The sequence below is a fragment of the Notothenia rossii genome (genome assembly GCF_949606895.1).
Source record: "Notothenia rossii genome assembly, chromosome: 4".
NCBI lineage: Eukaryota > Metazoa > Chordata > Actinopteri > Perciformes > Nototheniidae > Notothenia > Notothenia rossii.
Window position 1 is genome coordinate 36,520,028 of NC_136902.1, and position 14,121 is coordinate 36,534,148.

The window sequence follows — 14,121 nt, forward strand, 5'->3', positions numbered from 1 at the left end:
TGTGGTGATGGCAGTTTGACACTGAAGCTTCGAACGGAGCTTCAACACTGGACTTCCAATTCCATAGAAGCAGTGCTTCGAAGCTTGCTTCAAATCACGTGACATGTGACGTCCGAAGCAGCAACTGCTTCAAATCACGTGACATGTGACGTCCGAACCAGCAACTGCTTCATTTCCTGAATGAATCAACTCACTGGTTCGCCGTCCAATCAGGTGATTCAATGCACTGCCTCGTCTCGATTCTGACTGGTTGAAACTGTTTGAATTTGAGCGTCACTTAGTAAGTGACACTTTATAACCGCTCAAAAAAGTGCACAATTTGGCAATCTGTGGGATTGTCGTCGTAGTTTGCCTTGTTGCTGTTGAGTTGTTAGTATTGCGTTTGGATCATTATGGAGCCAGCCAGGAAGAGAGGTCGTTATGAGATGTGGGATCACTTCAATCTGATTGCGCATGATAAGGTTGGTCAACTACAGTATTATAGCTATGGTTTATCTCAAATCTATATTAAGTACCGTATTTTCCGGACTATAAGTCGCTCCTGAGTATAAGTCGCATCAGCCAATAAATGCGTCGTGAAGAGGAAAAAAACGTATATAGGTCGCACCGGACTATAAGTCGTATTTATTCAGATATTTATTTTCAAATCCAAGCCAATAACAGACATTTACGGTAAACTGGAAAGGGAAGTTATTAACTACACAGGTCCGGTATGTTAACGCAACACATACCTTCTACCTGGAGGCTGGCTCTGCGAGTCGGGCTAGGGTGGCATGCTTCTACCCCTTGACGCGCTCCGACGGAGGACTGCTGGGACAGACGGGGCATCTCGGACGCACCCACTGAGCATTCGGCCGCTGGGCTGGTAGGGGTGGACCCTGCGCCGCACCGGACACAAGACGGCGGGCTAACAACAGACGGCTAACAAGCTAACAAGACGGCTAACAACAGATGGCTAACAAGCAGCTAACCCGGAAGAACCGTCCGCTCTCTTCTTCGTTTTTTTCAGTGGTACAGGAGCAGCATATAGTTGTCACAAGCCGAGAGCGCACTCTCACGGCTGTAGACAGTTCTTGTCAAAAAGTATGAATTCGCATTTATTCAGACATTTATTTCACACTTAACAATTTAACACAAACGGTTATTCAGTTAATTTAACACAGAACAGGCTGAATGTCCGGTATGTTACCGGTAATTTAACACAAACAGTTATTCAGTTAATTTAACACAGAACAGGCTGAATGTCCGGTATGTTAACGTAACATATGTACAGTTATTCAGCTACACAATAGCATAAGGAACATCGCTGGGAGGCTGAAAAAAAGAGGCTAAATTAACACGACGAGCCAAGTCTCGGTAAGCAAGTTAACGAAGCTCCCGATCTCATTCCACTTCACTGAATCCATTGAATTCTTCATTCTCGGTGTCGCTGCGGAACAACTCCGCCAACTCCGGAGGAAGACGAAGCACTGTCTCCTCTTCTGCGGGGCTGTCGTCAGACGCAGCATTATTTCCCGTTATCCCAGCCTTTCTGAATCCGGACAGTATGGTTTCGGTTGTCACAGAAGTCCATGCTTTGTCGATCCATCCAAGGACTTGCTGGAAAGTTGCATGGCGCATCCTTCCCGTTGCCGTGAAGCTGTGCTCTCCATCCACCATCCACTCCTCCCACAGGCGACGCAAGACAGCCTTGAAGCTCCGGTTCACGGAGATGTCGAGTGGCTGGAGTACTTTTGTTAAGCCTCCAGGGATGATGACAGGTATGGAGTTGCAAGCTTTTATTTTATCTTTGAACAGTTGCGTTATGTGCGCTCGCATACTGTCCATCACAAGCAGGGCTTTGCGTGTTTTAAAGAAGCCGTCGGGACGCTTAGTGTAGCACTTTGTAAGCCAAACATTCATCATTTCTGTATCCATCCATCCTTTCTCATTCACGGCCACGGCAATTGTGGGGGGGAAGTCGTCTTTTGGCATGGTTTTGCGCTTGAAAATGACCATCGGTGGTAATTTCGATCCGTCTCCACAACATGCAAGCACCACGGTGAAGTGTGATTTCTCATGACCAGTTGTCACTATATTCACACTTTTCTGCCCTTTCTCTGCGACACTTCGGCCCATGGGGATGTCAAACGTGAGGGGGACTTCATCCATGTTTATAATGTGATCCGGTGACACGTTGTGTTCAGTCACCTGCTTTGCAACAAACTCACGGAAACTGTCGATCTTGGCCTGAAAATCTGCTGGCAGTTTCTGACATACAGTTGTCCGTGCTCTGATAGAGAGCCGGTTCCGTTGCATGAAACGGTAACACCAGGACGGCCCGCCTCTGAAGTCGTTTATATTCATGTCTTTGGCAACTGCCAGGGCGTGGAGACGTACATGCACCGTTGACATGCCTCTCCCGGCAGCACGTTGCTCTAAAACCCATCTATATAGTCGTTCCTCCAGCTCTGGCCATCTCGCCCTCAGCCCGCGATTCGCTTTTTTTGTTTTTTTCATGGCGGCAAGAGCAACCTCTGCTTTTCTCCAGTCTCTCACAAGTTTCTCGTTGACTCCAAACTTTCTCTCTGCTGCTCTATTGCCGTTTTCGGATGCATATTTCACAACCTGCAGTTTGTAATCTGCAGCATACGATTTTCTTTTTGGAGGCATTTCGATTTTGTTCAGTCTTTCTTTTCTTTTAATGTTAATGTTATTTTTTTCGGTGGTACAGGGGCAGCATATAGTTGTCACAAGCCTAGAGCGCCCTCTGGTGGCTGTAGACGGTTCATGTCAGTCAGCATGAATTGACATTTAAAACATATATACGTCGCTCCTGACTATAAGTCGCAGGACCAGCCAAACTAGGAAAAAAAGTGCGACTTATAGTCCGGAAAATACGGTAGCATTAAAGTACAATTATGTATATGATCAATGTAGCCATTAGGCTATAGCTTTATAGACTGAAATTGCATTTTTATTTAAAAATGCCTTTCTCTACAGGTTCAGTGCTTGGTGTGTTCAACTGAACTGAAGTATCATGGGAATACTTCCTCCATGATTAGGCACTTCACTGCCAAACATGGAGCGGCTGTGAACCAGGGGAACATACATGGTATGTATTATATTATTATTAACTAGTAACACTAACACAATATGCTATGACTGTATTCCATGACTCACAAGCATAGACTGCTCACAAGTCTGCTTCCTTTGAGTGCAATTTCACATAAATTATTATTTGGTTTTTTTGGTTTTGTTTTTTATTTTTTATGTCTTTATTTCTTTGTTTTAGTGGACCGGAAGCGAGAGCTGGATGGGGCTCTTGTGAATATGGTGGTGAAAGACTCGCAGCCTTTTTCCATCGTGGATGACTGTGGCTTCAAGGAGCTTGTGGCCTTGCTTGATCCTAGATACACTCCTCCATCCAGACGGGTTCTAAAGGAGATGGTGGTCAAGCGCTATGAGGAGGAGAAGACGAAGGCCAAGAGTGTCATGCAGAGGGTAGAGGCTGTGAGCCTGACTGCTGATATTTGGACCTCCATTAATATGGACGCATATCTAGCAGTGACCTGCCATTATGTGGATGACTCTGCGAAGCTGGCCACAGTGCTTTTGGGAGTGCTGCCTTTGCCTGAAGCTCATACAACGGTTAACATCACTGCTGCAATGAGGTCTCTCATGGAGGAATGGGGCACTGAAGGCAAAGTGACCTCAATTGTGACGGATGCAGGAGCAAATATGGTTGCCTCTGTCAGAAGTTTAAATCTAAGACATGCACTTTGCTTTGCTCATTCACTAAATTTAGTGGTGAAGAAATCTCTGGATGCAACTCCAGGCCTATAAAACCTACGCACAAGGGCTAGAAAAGTAGTCACGTTCTTTAAAACCAGCACAACAGCAAAAGAGAAGCTCAGAGAAGTGCAGGAGCAGATGAATCGCCCTGTGCTGAAGCTTATTCAGGAAGTGGACACCCGCTGGAACAGCACCTAACTAATGCTACAACGCCTTTTCAAAGAGAGGCAGTCAGTGGGAGCAGCTCTTGCAACGCTGAAAACAGATGTGAGACCTCTGTCCTCTGAGGACTATGAAACAGCAGATGCATGCCTGCAATTGCTCTCCCCCTTTTTCCAGGCAACAGTGGAACTCTCCGAGGAGAAGAGTCTCAGGGTCCAAGATCATCCCAATGACGAAAATGTTAATGCTATACTTGTACGACACAATTGGAAAAACAAGCCACGACACAGCAAAACTACTGGGACAGAACATGGTGTCAAATATGCAAAACAAGTTCGACACCACGGAGAGCCAAACTGCATTGACCCTGTCAACACTGCTGGATCCTAGATTCAAAACTATTTGATTCTACAATCAAGTACAGGCAGCGGCATCAGTTAAACGACTGACAGCATTTTGCACACAACTGAGGAAAAACGCACAACCTGACACACCTACAGAAGAACAGCCCTCCAAATCAGCTCAACCGGCACCAGCAAATGTTGACAATCCATCATCCACAGGTAATGTTATAAATAGTTAATTTATCAAATGCAGGACAAAATAAGTGCAAGTAAAAAAGGATACACATTGAAACCTTTCATTACTGATGATTACAGTCATGTTTGTCTTTCAGGTCTTAACCTTTGGGAAACTCTGGACAGAGATGCTTCTGAAGCGAGGACGGCAAGGAATGCCACAGCAGATGCTACAGTGGAGGTGCAGCGGTACATGACTGATCCACCGCTGGAAAGATCGAAAGACCCACTGGCATACTGGGTGGACCATCAAAATGTGTAACCCAATCTGTTCAAACTGGCGAGACACTTTTTATGCATGCTAGCATCATTGGTTCCATCTGAGCGAGTTTTTTCAAAATGCGGGGAAATTGTAGGCAAGAAAAAAAATCGGCTCAATCCAAAAACTGTTGAAAAAATAATGTTCCTGAATACAAATCTTTGAGTGTTCCCCATCCCACATGAACACCCCCTGCCAAAGTTACACAAGCACACCATAGCCTATGCCATATTTTGCCAGAACCCTCTCCTCAATAACACAATACACGCATTCATCCATCTTTATTTGTAAATGATATTCATGATACATACAGTTTATATATATATTTATATATATATAAACATGTGACAGTCGAAACAGCAATTGCTTCATTTCCTGAATGAATCAATTGACTGGTTCGCGGTCCAAACACGCGATTCAATGCACTGCCTCGTCTCGATTCTGACAGGTGACAGGCAGTGCTTGAATTGGAATAAAAAAGGTACCAGTACTCTAAATCAGCAACAAGTATTTGGCACAAAGTCATAGTATATCCTATAATGCTGGTGGGTTTGTCTCTTTACTGTATATTTTAGAAAGGCTCACTGTACTTAAACAAAATGACTCAGGGTGCATCTGAGATTAGAGGGGGTGCAGTGGTAAAGTGCTATTTTTATAAGTGGGGAGTGGACCTGACACCCTCTAGTCTAGGGGGGTCCGGGGGCATGCTCCTCCAGGAACATTTTTTTTTAAATATTGAAGTTAGATGCATCAATCTGGTGCAAAATGAAGAGATATATGGATACCTCTCAACATCCATAATGAAACAACTGTAAACAGATTTACTTTTTCTTTATGGATATAAAAGAAAGTAAAGCTTGACTCCTACTGGCTGGTTAAATGACTCCTCGTCCCTGAGGCCACTACCAGTTTTTTTGTGCCATTTTGCTGGATTTATTTGTCAATAGCGTTGCTGCACAAAGTGATAGCCCTCTAGTTTAAATCTACTACCCAAAAAGAAACATATGGAGATGGGTTACTATTTAAAACAATTTGCAAATCTATTTGGGAACAGTGGGGCTGGGCCTCAAATTCTAAAGGGGGGTCCGGGGGCATGCTCCCCTGGTAAGATTTTTTTTTAAATGTTGGACTTAAATGCATCAACCTGGTGCATTTTGAGGGGGAAATAAAGAGACTACACCCATATGAAACAAAAATGTATACATTTAAATAATCATAAAATCATAAGTACATGGCCATAACCAATAACATACAATATCCAATTTGAAAAAACATTGAAACTTGTTTATTTATCTGTTTTTGGTTCATTTATAGTTGTGAGTGTGTCTGGGCTCCTGAATCGGCCTCTCCTGTCTCCCTCCTCTCCCCCCTGCTCCTCTTAGAGGCAACAGCAAAGACTAGTTTTAGCTCTCAACAAGTTTATCTTACCTTTTTTAAACCTAGTTAACATTTTGTTTGTATTATTCATGCATATTTTACTAATCACTACCCCCTCAAATGGAAATATGTGTTTACATAAATGGTGACCGAACCGTTTGAGACCCACTGAGATAACTTAAACGAAGTTAACTATCTAAAGACTCAGAGAGTAATTTACATCACCAGAGCTGTAGTTATCAGCCTCTCAGTCTGACAGCAAAGGACTCTCCCTCCACCTTGTTGTTGAAACAGCTCCTTATATACGTTAGCGCAGCTAGCTAGCACCAGATGCTAACAACAATACACGTAACCGGTGCGCGCGCTTTCTCGCTCGCTCGCGCCACACATACACCAACACACACCCTCCCGAGCTTGAATGACACACAGAGACCAATCGAGGGCATTAGTATGATCTGTATGAAAGTGGCAATGTCGGCAGGCCACGTCATGTAGACAGCCAGTCACCCTCTGTGAGGCAGAGTCAGACCCACATTTGCGCTGCGTTGCGTTTACAATATATAGCCTACGTATATTGCCGGCGGCTGAGTACCGGCATTTTACTGAGTACCGGCACCTTGCCGGTACTCAGTAAGAAGTGCCGGTACCACATGGGTAAAAATCAGAAGTGCCGGTACTGCGTACCGGTGAGTACCGGCCCAATTCAAGCACTGCTTTAGTGGGAACAATGAGTCTGCGTCTTTGATGCACACAGGAATAAACGCAGATCATACTCTGGCTGCAGCCTTTACCGGTACTTGCTTTTGATCAAAGTCAATGCGGAAAACCTGCACTCACACAGGTAGGTGGAGGTGAAGGGAATGAGCACTTTTACAGCCTTTTTGGCGAGGTGGGGGAACTCGGTCTCAACAGACAGCCACAAGTGGGCAAGTGTCACTTTACTCGTCTTTTTCTCGTTCTTTTGTGTCTCACGCTGCGCCTCCCCTGAAGCTCTCTGGCGCCCCCCAGGGGACGTGCGCCTCACACTTTGAAAACCGCTGGTCGAAGGAATAGATAGTCCAGTGGATAGAGCCGGCGGGCAGGATGCAGCGATGTTCTCCGCGCAGCTGGTTCAAAGCCTGGAAGAGTTTAACTTTTAATCATTGCTTTTCAACTTTAATACTTTAATGACTGATAAAAGGCCCTCTCCACCCAAAAAAATGTCTAGCATGCTCTAATCTCTTTTCAATAACCCAATACACACAATTGTCAATCTTTAATTGCAAATAGAACATGATATTAAGTCTTAGTGTGTGTGTGCATCGAATATTTTTCAAGGCAAAGCTCCGTTAAACCCACTGCAGCCTTGCACTTCGCCAGGAGAGGTCGCTGTAACTGAAGCTTCGAGAAATGAACCTATTTCCGACACAATTGTCGAAGTGGTTTGACGCTTCATTCAAAGCCTCAGTTTGCCATCACTAGAGTGGTGTAGTGAAGCGTCCTAAAACCCGGAAGTAAGTTCCTTCTGGTTCCCTCGACAAAAAAGCTATGCAATTTCGCCATAGGATTTTGGAAAATAGCTCGAAATAATGTCTGTGGTTGACACACATTTAAGAGATGGATCACGTTTTGTTCAGTCGGATAATCTCCACATGTCTACCCTACTTTTATAATTATATCATCATAAATCGAATCGAAAGATTTATGATTTTAGGACGTGTCACTGCACGACTCTATAGCATACTGTTGGGTTTCGGAATGCTGGGAGGAGTAAATGGCCAGAAAGAATCCAAGAAACTTCTTATGAAATTGACAGGGTTTTAATTATAGTAAACATGACGTTCCTCTGAGGCTGCGACGGGAGAGGTGCCCTATAAACGTATCAGCTCCGATTATAAACTCTCGGGTACTTCCAGTCTTCTCTCATTGGTTAGCGGCGTCATATTCCGTTGCCCTCTATTGACGTAGCTAAACATCCATTCATAAGCATTTAAATAGGTATATACATGATAGTTAACCATATACTGTAGTAACAGTTGATATTTTAGCATCGATGAGTGGCAGTTGGAGACGGTGTGTTTAGTATGTAACTACACACGTTTTTATACATCTCTTCACTAATGCTGCTTGATATGCTACATCCTACTGTGAATGCTAAAAACAACGCAACTTCCGGTTCCGGAAGCTACTACCCCCGATATTTGTCCGTAGGGGAACAATACATCAGTGGACTAAAGTTCCGGTTTAATTTGTATATTGATTGTTCTCAGAATACAAACAAATGTAACAAGCCTTGAATTATGGGTTTTCTTTGAGACGTAGGAGCTGAGTTGAGGCTTAACAATGATGTGACAGAAATACTCACCAATAACTTTGGACATAATTGTGTAATTAATAATGAGATAACTATTCTGGGGTTTTTTGGTTTCAATTAGAACTAAAACAAAAACGGTTAAAACGTACCTTGGTCCTATTTAGTTTTTGTTTTGTGTTTACAAATTCAGACTGGACCAACATATGGAAGAAAAATGATGACTATGATGGTTACCTGGCCTCAAAAGGAATCCGAGCATCAGAGGGGCGTGTTGGTCGTGTCCTCAGAGAAACTAACCAGCCATATCATGCAGATCGGTATCGTGTAGGTATTATTAAAAAACATCTCGATTTTCCTGTATTGTACATTGCTGTGAACATATTGTGAGAACAATAACTTTGTGTTTAATTCCTCAGAAATTAAGGAATTTAAATCCAGTGCCATACAGTGCAGAATACATGGGTCACAAATTGCACATTGACCAAAACGAGAAACTGGTGATGTATGGGGTGACCCACGTCCTTGCCGTGGACGGATTCTCCAGCAACATTGTAAGCCACTCCACCATGCCAGTGAAAAACAACCTGACCATATATCAAGAGGTTTACCAGTAAGTTTCAGTGCCCTGTTTCTGTTATAATAATATAATAATAATAACCTAATAAAAAGGTTGCAAACAGCAGACAGTAAATAATTTAGTTAACGTTTAGCTAAATAAAAACACAATGGCTAAATGTAGCTTTATTTGAACAGTTTTATTTGGGAAAAATATTGTAAATCGAAAACTACTGACAGGTAACCACTGTATATTGTACGTTACTTGGTAATTGATTGATGAGATCAACATTTTAACTGCGTACAAAATTCGCTTTAGCAATGCTTAGGTTGTAACAACAAACATGAAATTCTGTTACATGTCATAAAACATTTGTATTGCTGTTTTGCAGGAGTGCTGTCCTATGATATGGAATGTGGGACCAAATCCGAGTAGACCATGGAAAATAATTCTACTTGACTCTTTTCATGCAGGAGAAATTGGCAGACATACCGGAATAACACAGGCAGACAGCCATACATGCAAACAAAGTCAACACAGGCGAGTTGTTTTTTTATCTGAATTGCAATCAATGTGTTCATACATTACATTACATGTCACTTGTTAGACGCTTTTATCCAAAGCGACTTACATACTCAATACTGTGGACAATCCCCACATAGCCATTTTTGTCTTTTATTCCTCACTTTATCTGCTGTAATCATGTAAATTAACCTGTGGCGAGACAAATAAAATATTTCTGATCTCATTCAATTATTCACCCAACTGCTAGCTGACAAAGCTGTCTGTCAATAGCCCCATGGCGTTCACTAAACTTCTCTAGGGGACTGCTAGCTTTTTCCTATGACATAGGAGAGATACACAGTACTTTTGAACTGGATACAACAGGAAATGGATAAAATACAAAGCCGGAAATTGGGAAAGAAATTGGGAAATTAACAATGGGAAATTACAATGTGCTCTCTACATTTGACTCTTCTCATTTTTGTTTACTTTAAATTACAGAATCATATTATAGAAAGGATGTGGCCAGAGGTAAACAACAGGGTAAACAACCCTCTGAAAGGCGCATTCAACCACCTTGTTGACCAGAAGGAACTAAACCTTGAAGACAACATCACACGATATTGTGTGTCCACTCTTACCTGTCAGGTAGCCAAAATTGGACTTGACCGGTGGTGCAGTCCTGGAATGCACACAGAATCCAAGGTTTGTATAGCAGTTTTCAGAATGTTACTTAAGCCCCATAACAAATGACCTTCTTTATGCATTTTTATAAGTTGTACTTATATCCTACATTTGTTTCTCTCTGTATCCCCTTTTTTACACTCGGTTGATGTAAATGTTTAAATGTGGCATATATTACAATATTTCAATAATTGTCTGAGTAAAGACATATCTACTATCTAGTTTATAGATTGCTCTTATTGCATGAAACATATATATCTGGTAAGTACATAAACAGTCAAATTAAAAACATACTTTTTAAAGTTTGTAAGAAGTGTACTAATAGCACAGGCTATGATTACACGCTGTGTGAGGTTCATTGATATGCATGATAGGTAACATTACACTAACAATGGCCACTTATTTGTGTTTTTTTTTAAGGTAAGGGTATCCCAGATCAACTTGCTCATGGTGGGTGCCCAAAGAGACTGCCTGCAGATCTTTTGCCCTGAAGCTACAGATGCTGCAGACTGCTATCATCAGGAAGTGGGGTCCTCTCTGACACGAGTGTCGCTGTTTGGGAGAAACCCATTTGCCACTGTGGAGCACCAGACAGCAGCTGAACAAGAATTTGCAAGGAACTATGCAGACATTGCTGAGCTCTTTGAGCGTGCCATTCATAACGAGCCAGCACCATTCCAAAACGGGATAAAGGATCTGATAGGCATTGTAAGAAGATATTTGTAAAGGCAAGTGCAGGGATCAGGAGCCAGTGTATACCCAGGTTGCTGGATTGTCTGCAGCACTGGATGCTTTAAGGGCCCTACCCTAAAGTGGACAGCAGTTCAGCCGTTTATTGTTAAGTTTATTATTAAGTTTATTGTTTATTGTTAAGTGGTGTGTGTTCAAATTCCAGGTTCCATGATATCATCATACAGAAAACTATTGTTGTAGTTTTCTTTTGCTGTATGAATTATTAATTGTTCATCTGCAATGTTTAATAAATGGAAAATTGTTTGAATGTGTGTCCATGGTATGTTTAATTATGTTTCTAAACACAGGCAAATAGCTGCATACGTAAGGCAATACAATCAAACACTATTATTTTATCATCCACGCACCAACGGAACATTTGGAAATCAACCATTAATCAGAGGTTGTCGAAGTAATCAGATCTTGTACTTGCGTAAAAGTAAAAATACTCAGATCTTGTACTTGAGTAAAAGTAGAAGTACCCAGATCTTGTACTTGAGTGAAAGTAGAAGTACTCAGATTTTGTACTTGAGTGAAAGTAGAAGTACTCAGGTCTTGTACTTGAGTAAAAGTAGAAGTACTCAGATCTTGTACTTGAGTAAAAGTAGAAGTACTCAGATCTTGTACTTGAGTAAAAGTAGAAGTACTCAGATCTTGTACTTGAGTCAAAGTAAAAGTACTCAGATCTTGTACTTGAGTAAAAGTAGAAGTACCAGAGTGTAGGGATACTCTTTTACAGTAAAAGTCCTGCATTCAAAATGTTCCTCAAGTAAAGGTAGGAAAGTATTCTCATCAAAATATAGTGAAAGTAGCGACAGTAAAAGTAGTCATTTTGCAGATTGGTCAATTTCAGAATAATATATGATATGTTTTATAATGATTGATCATGAAAGTGTTCTCAAAGCTGGTAAAGGTGCAGCTAGTTTGAATGACTTTGTATACTGCAGGGTAGCTTGTGAATTTACTCCAGGTGGAACTAAAGTCTGAATTAAGTGTTGATTACATTTCACATAATTAATCCAAATCTGTAAAGTTACTAAAGGTTTTAAATACATGTAGTGGAGTAAAAGTGGCTACGCTTTAAACTCTAAAATATAGTTAAAGAAAGACAGACAGACAGACATCGAGATAGAAAGACATCGAGACAGACATATACATAGAAAGACAGACATACGGACAGACTGTCTTCTGTACTTGTATGTATGAATATAATAATATACGTATATTTGTAACGCAGTCTAAAGGCAAAGACGTAGAACCTTTATTTTGAAGAGTACAGCGCAAGCATAGGGCACACAAGCCAATCAGAAGCAAGGAGGCGCTGGAGACACACCCACTTATGGAAACGAAACATTGAGTGGTATACTTGTTTTAACAGTAAGAACAGAAAAACGAAAAAATGAGCTGAATTTCCGTTTTTTCGTTTTGGGGCAAAATTAAAAAACAAAAAAACGACCCGTTTCTGCTTCTTTTTTTTGTTTCAATTAGAACGAAAAAACAAACGGCTAAAACGTACCTTTGTCCTTTTAGACCCACTTATGGAAGAGTGTAGGGTCCAGTCACTCGTGCATCTAAGGTTAAATAGAATTTTGGGATCTGAATTTGACCATTCCATTTTTTTTAACTTGAATTGTTAGATATGAATTTGTGAACACTGAAACAAATACATTTAAATTCAGCTTTTTAAATTGCGTGTCAAGATATTTCTGATTTTTATTTCATTCGAAAAAAAAAGAATTCAGATACATTTTCAAAGTAAACATTTTGAATGCTATAAATTCGGTGTCTGATCAAATTCAAATAATTCTGTCTCTTATTTGCTTCCATGGTCCCATTTTCCTTCAAATAGATAATAAAGTAGCAAATGCTTTTTAAGTGTATCTACATTATGATTCTGAGGTTTGTGTGCTCGCCTCTCCGTGTTTTTGTCATACAAGTACAAGTTACTATACTTTCCCAATGCATTCTTGGTTCATGAATGTTAGTTGTACATTTTGGTCACCTGAACATTTATCTGACGTCACACGGTTTGTTGTTTGGCCACTTTTTTCCACAAAAACCTGACGGCCAAAATGCAAAACTCGAGGCTGCAAAACCGACGAAGGTACGTTTTAACCGTTTGTTTTTGTGCCATTTTTGGTGAAGAAAAATCACTTGTATGATATTTAGTAATATATTTTTGGTTCACATTAGAAATATTTTATATTTAATTTTTCACAATTTATAATTTTAGAAAAGATTTTTACATTTTGAAAAAAAAGTTTTTAACATATTGTCCCAAAGATCTCCGCTATTTTGAGACCCTCACAGTATTCCAGGCTCTTTTCAAAACTCATCTCTTCTCCTCTTGTCTACTCATAGCCCCCCCCCCCCCCATCAATCCATGCCGGTTGATCAAGTTTGATAGTCCTATACCCCACCCTAACTTTCCCTTATATTGTAAAGCGATTTTGAGTCCTTGAAAAGCCCTATACAAATATAATGTATTATTATTATTATTATTTTTACTGACAGGTATCAGATCTTGCTGTGTAAAATAATCTTCCTGAGAGGTGTCACTTGTGATGTAGTATGTGTGGTCTACAGTGAATGTATTCCTGACAGCAACAGGTGATAAGAATCAAAGGTTCCCATAGGATGCCATAGAAAATGCATGCGGGTCATTTTTGACCCACTTATTGAAGCTTGGGGTAGTAATACAAAAACTAAAATTTCTTAAAATGTACATTTAAAATGTGAATGGTGTAGTGCCGGTAAGAAGGAGTCGGAGGCGGAGTACTTAAGATCGATTTCCACTCTTTATTTTCCATCAAGCAATAGTGATATCAGGCATGTACTCAGTGATGAGAGTCAAATTGGAGTGCGTTGCTAGCTCTAGCTTGGCAACCTATATCTCCGGTGTTACACTAAACAAGGTCCGTGTAGGAACTGTGACCCAAAAGTGAATTATGGTTAACTAGAGTCACCACAATGGCATGATATCCAAAACATGTTTTTTGAGGAATATCTGGAATAGGAAATGATACAAAAATTGAATTACAAAATACTTCAAGAAAACCACCTCACCGGGTCCAAAAAAACCTACTTATGCATCTAAGGGTTAGAAACATTTTAATGGTCAAATTCGGTGCAACACTAGAACCGCCAATCGAGTCAATTTGACCCAGAGCTGTTTTTTAATGTATATAACTTTTTTTCAATA

At 40.9% G+C, this 14,121-nt stretch overlaps 1 protein-coding gene across 3 annotated transcripts; it reads left to right on the top strand.

Annotated features, from left to right (window-relative positions):
• The first annotated feature begins 44 nt into the window (after positions 1 to 44).
• On the top strand, positions 45 to 11,078 carry LOC307036998 (uncharacterized protein). Of its 3 annotated transcripts, XM_079677695.1 has the most exons (9): positions 45 to 461; positions 2,983 to 3,094; positions 3,275 to 4,499; positions 4,613 to 4,772; positions 8,634 to 8,767; positions 8,860 to 9,053; positions 9,473 to 9,539; positions 10,005 to 10,208; positions 10,608 to 11,078. In XM_079677695.1, exons 4-9 carry the CDS (start codon positions 4,769 to 4,771, stop codon positions 10,911 to 10,913), a joined length of 909 nt encoding a protein of 302 aa, XP_079533821.1. In that variant the 5' UTR covers positions 45 to 461; positions 2,983 to 3,094; positions 3,275 to 4,499; positions 4,613 to 4,768; the 3' UTR covers positions 10,914 to 11,078. The 3 variants fall into 3 exon arrangements, with proteins under 3 accessions (XP_079533821.1, XP_079533820.1, XP_079533822.1); XM_079677694.1 differs by lacking the exon at positions 45 to 461 and having other exon boundaries at positions 2,888 to 3,094; XM_079677696.1 differs by lacking the exons at positions 45 to 461; positions 2,983 to 3,094 and having other exon boundaries at positions 3,270 to 4,499.
• The last annotated feature ends 3,043 nt before the right edge of the window (positions 11,079 to 14,121 follow it).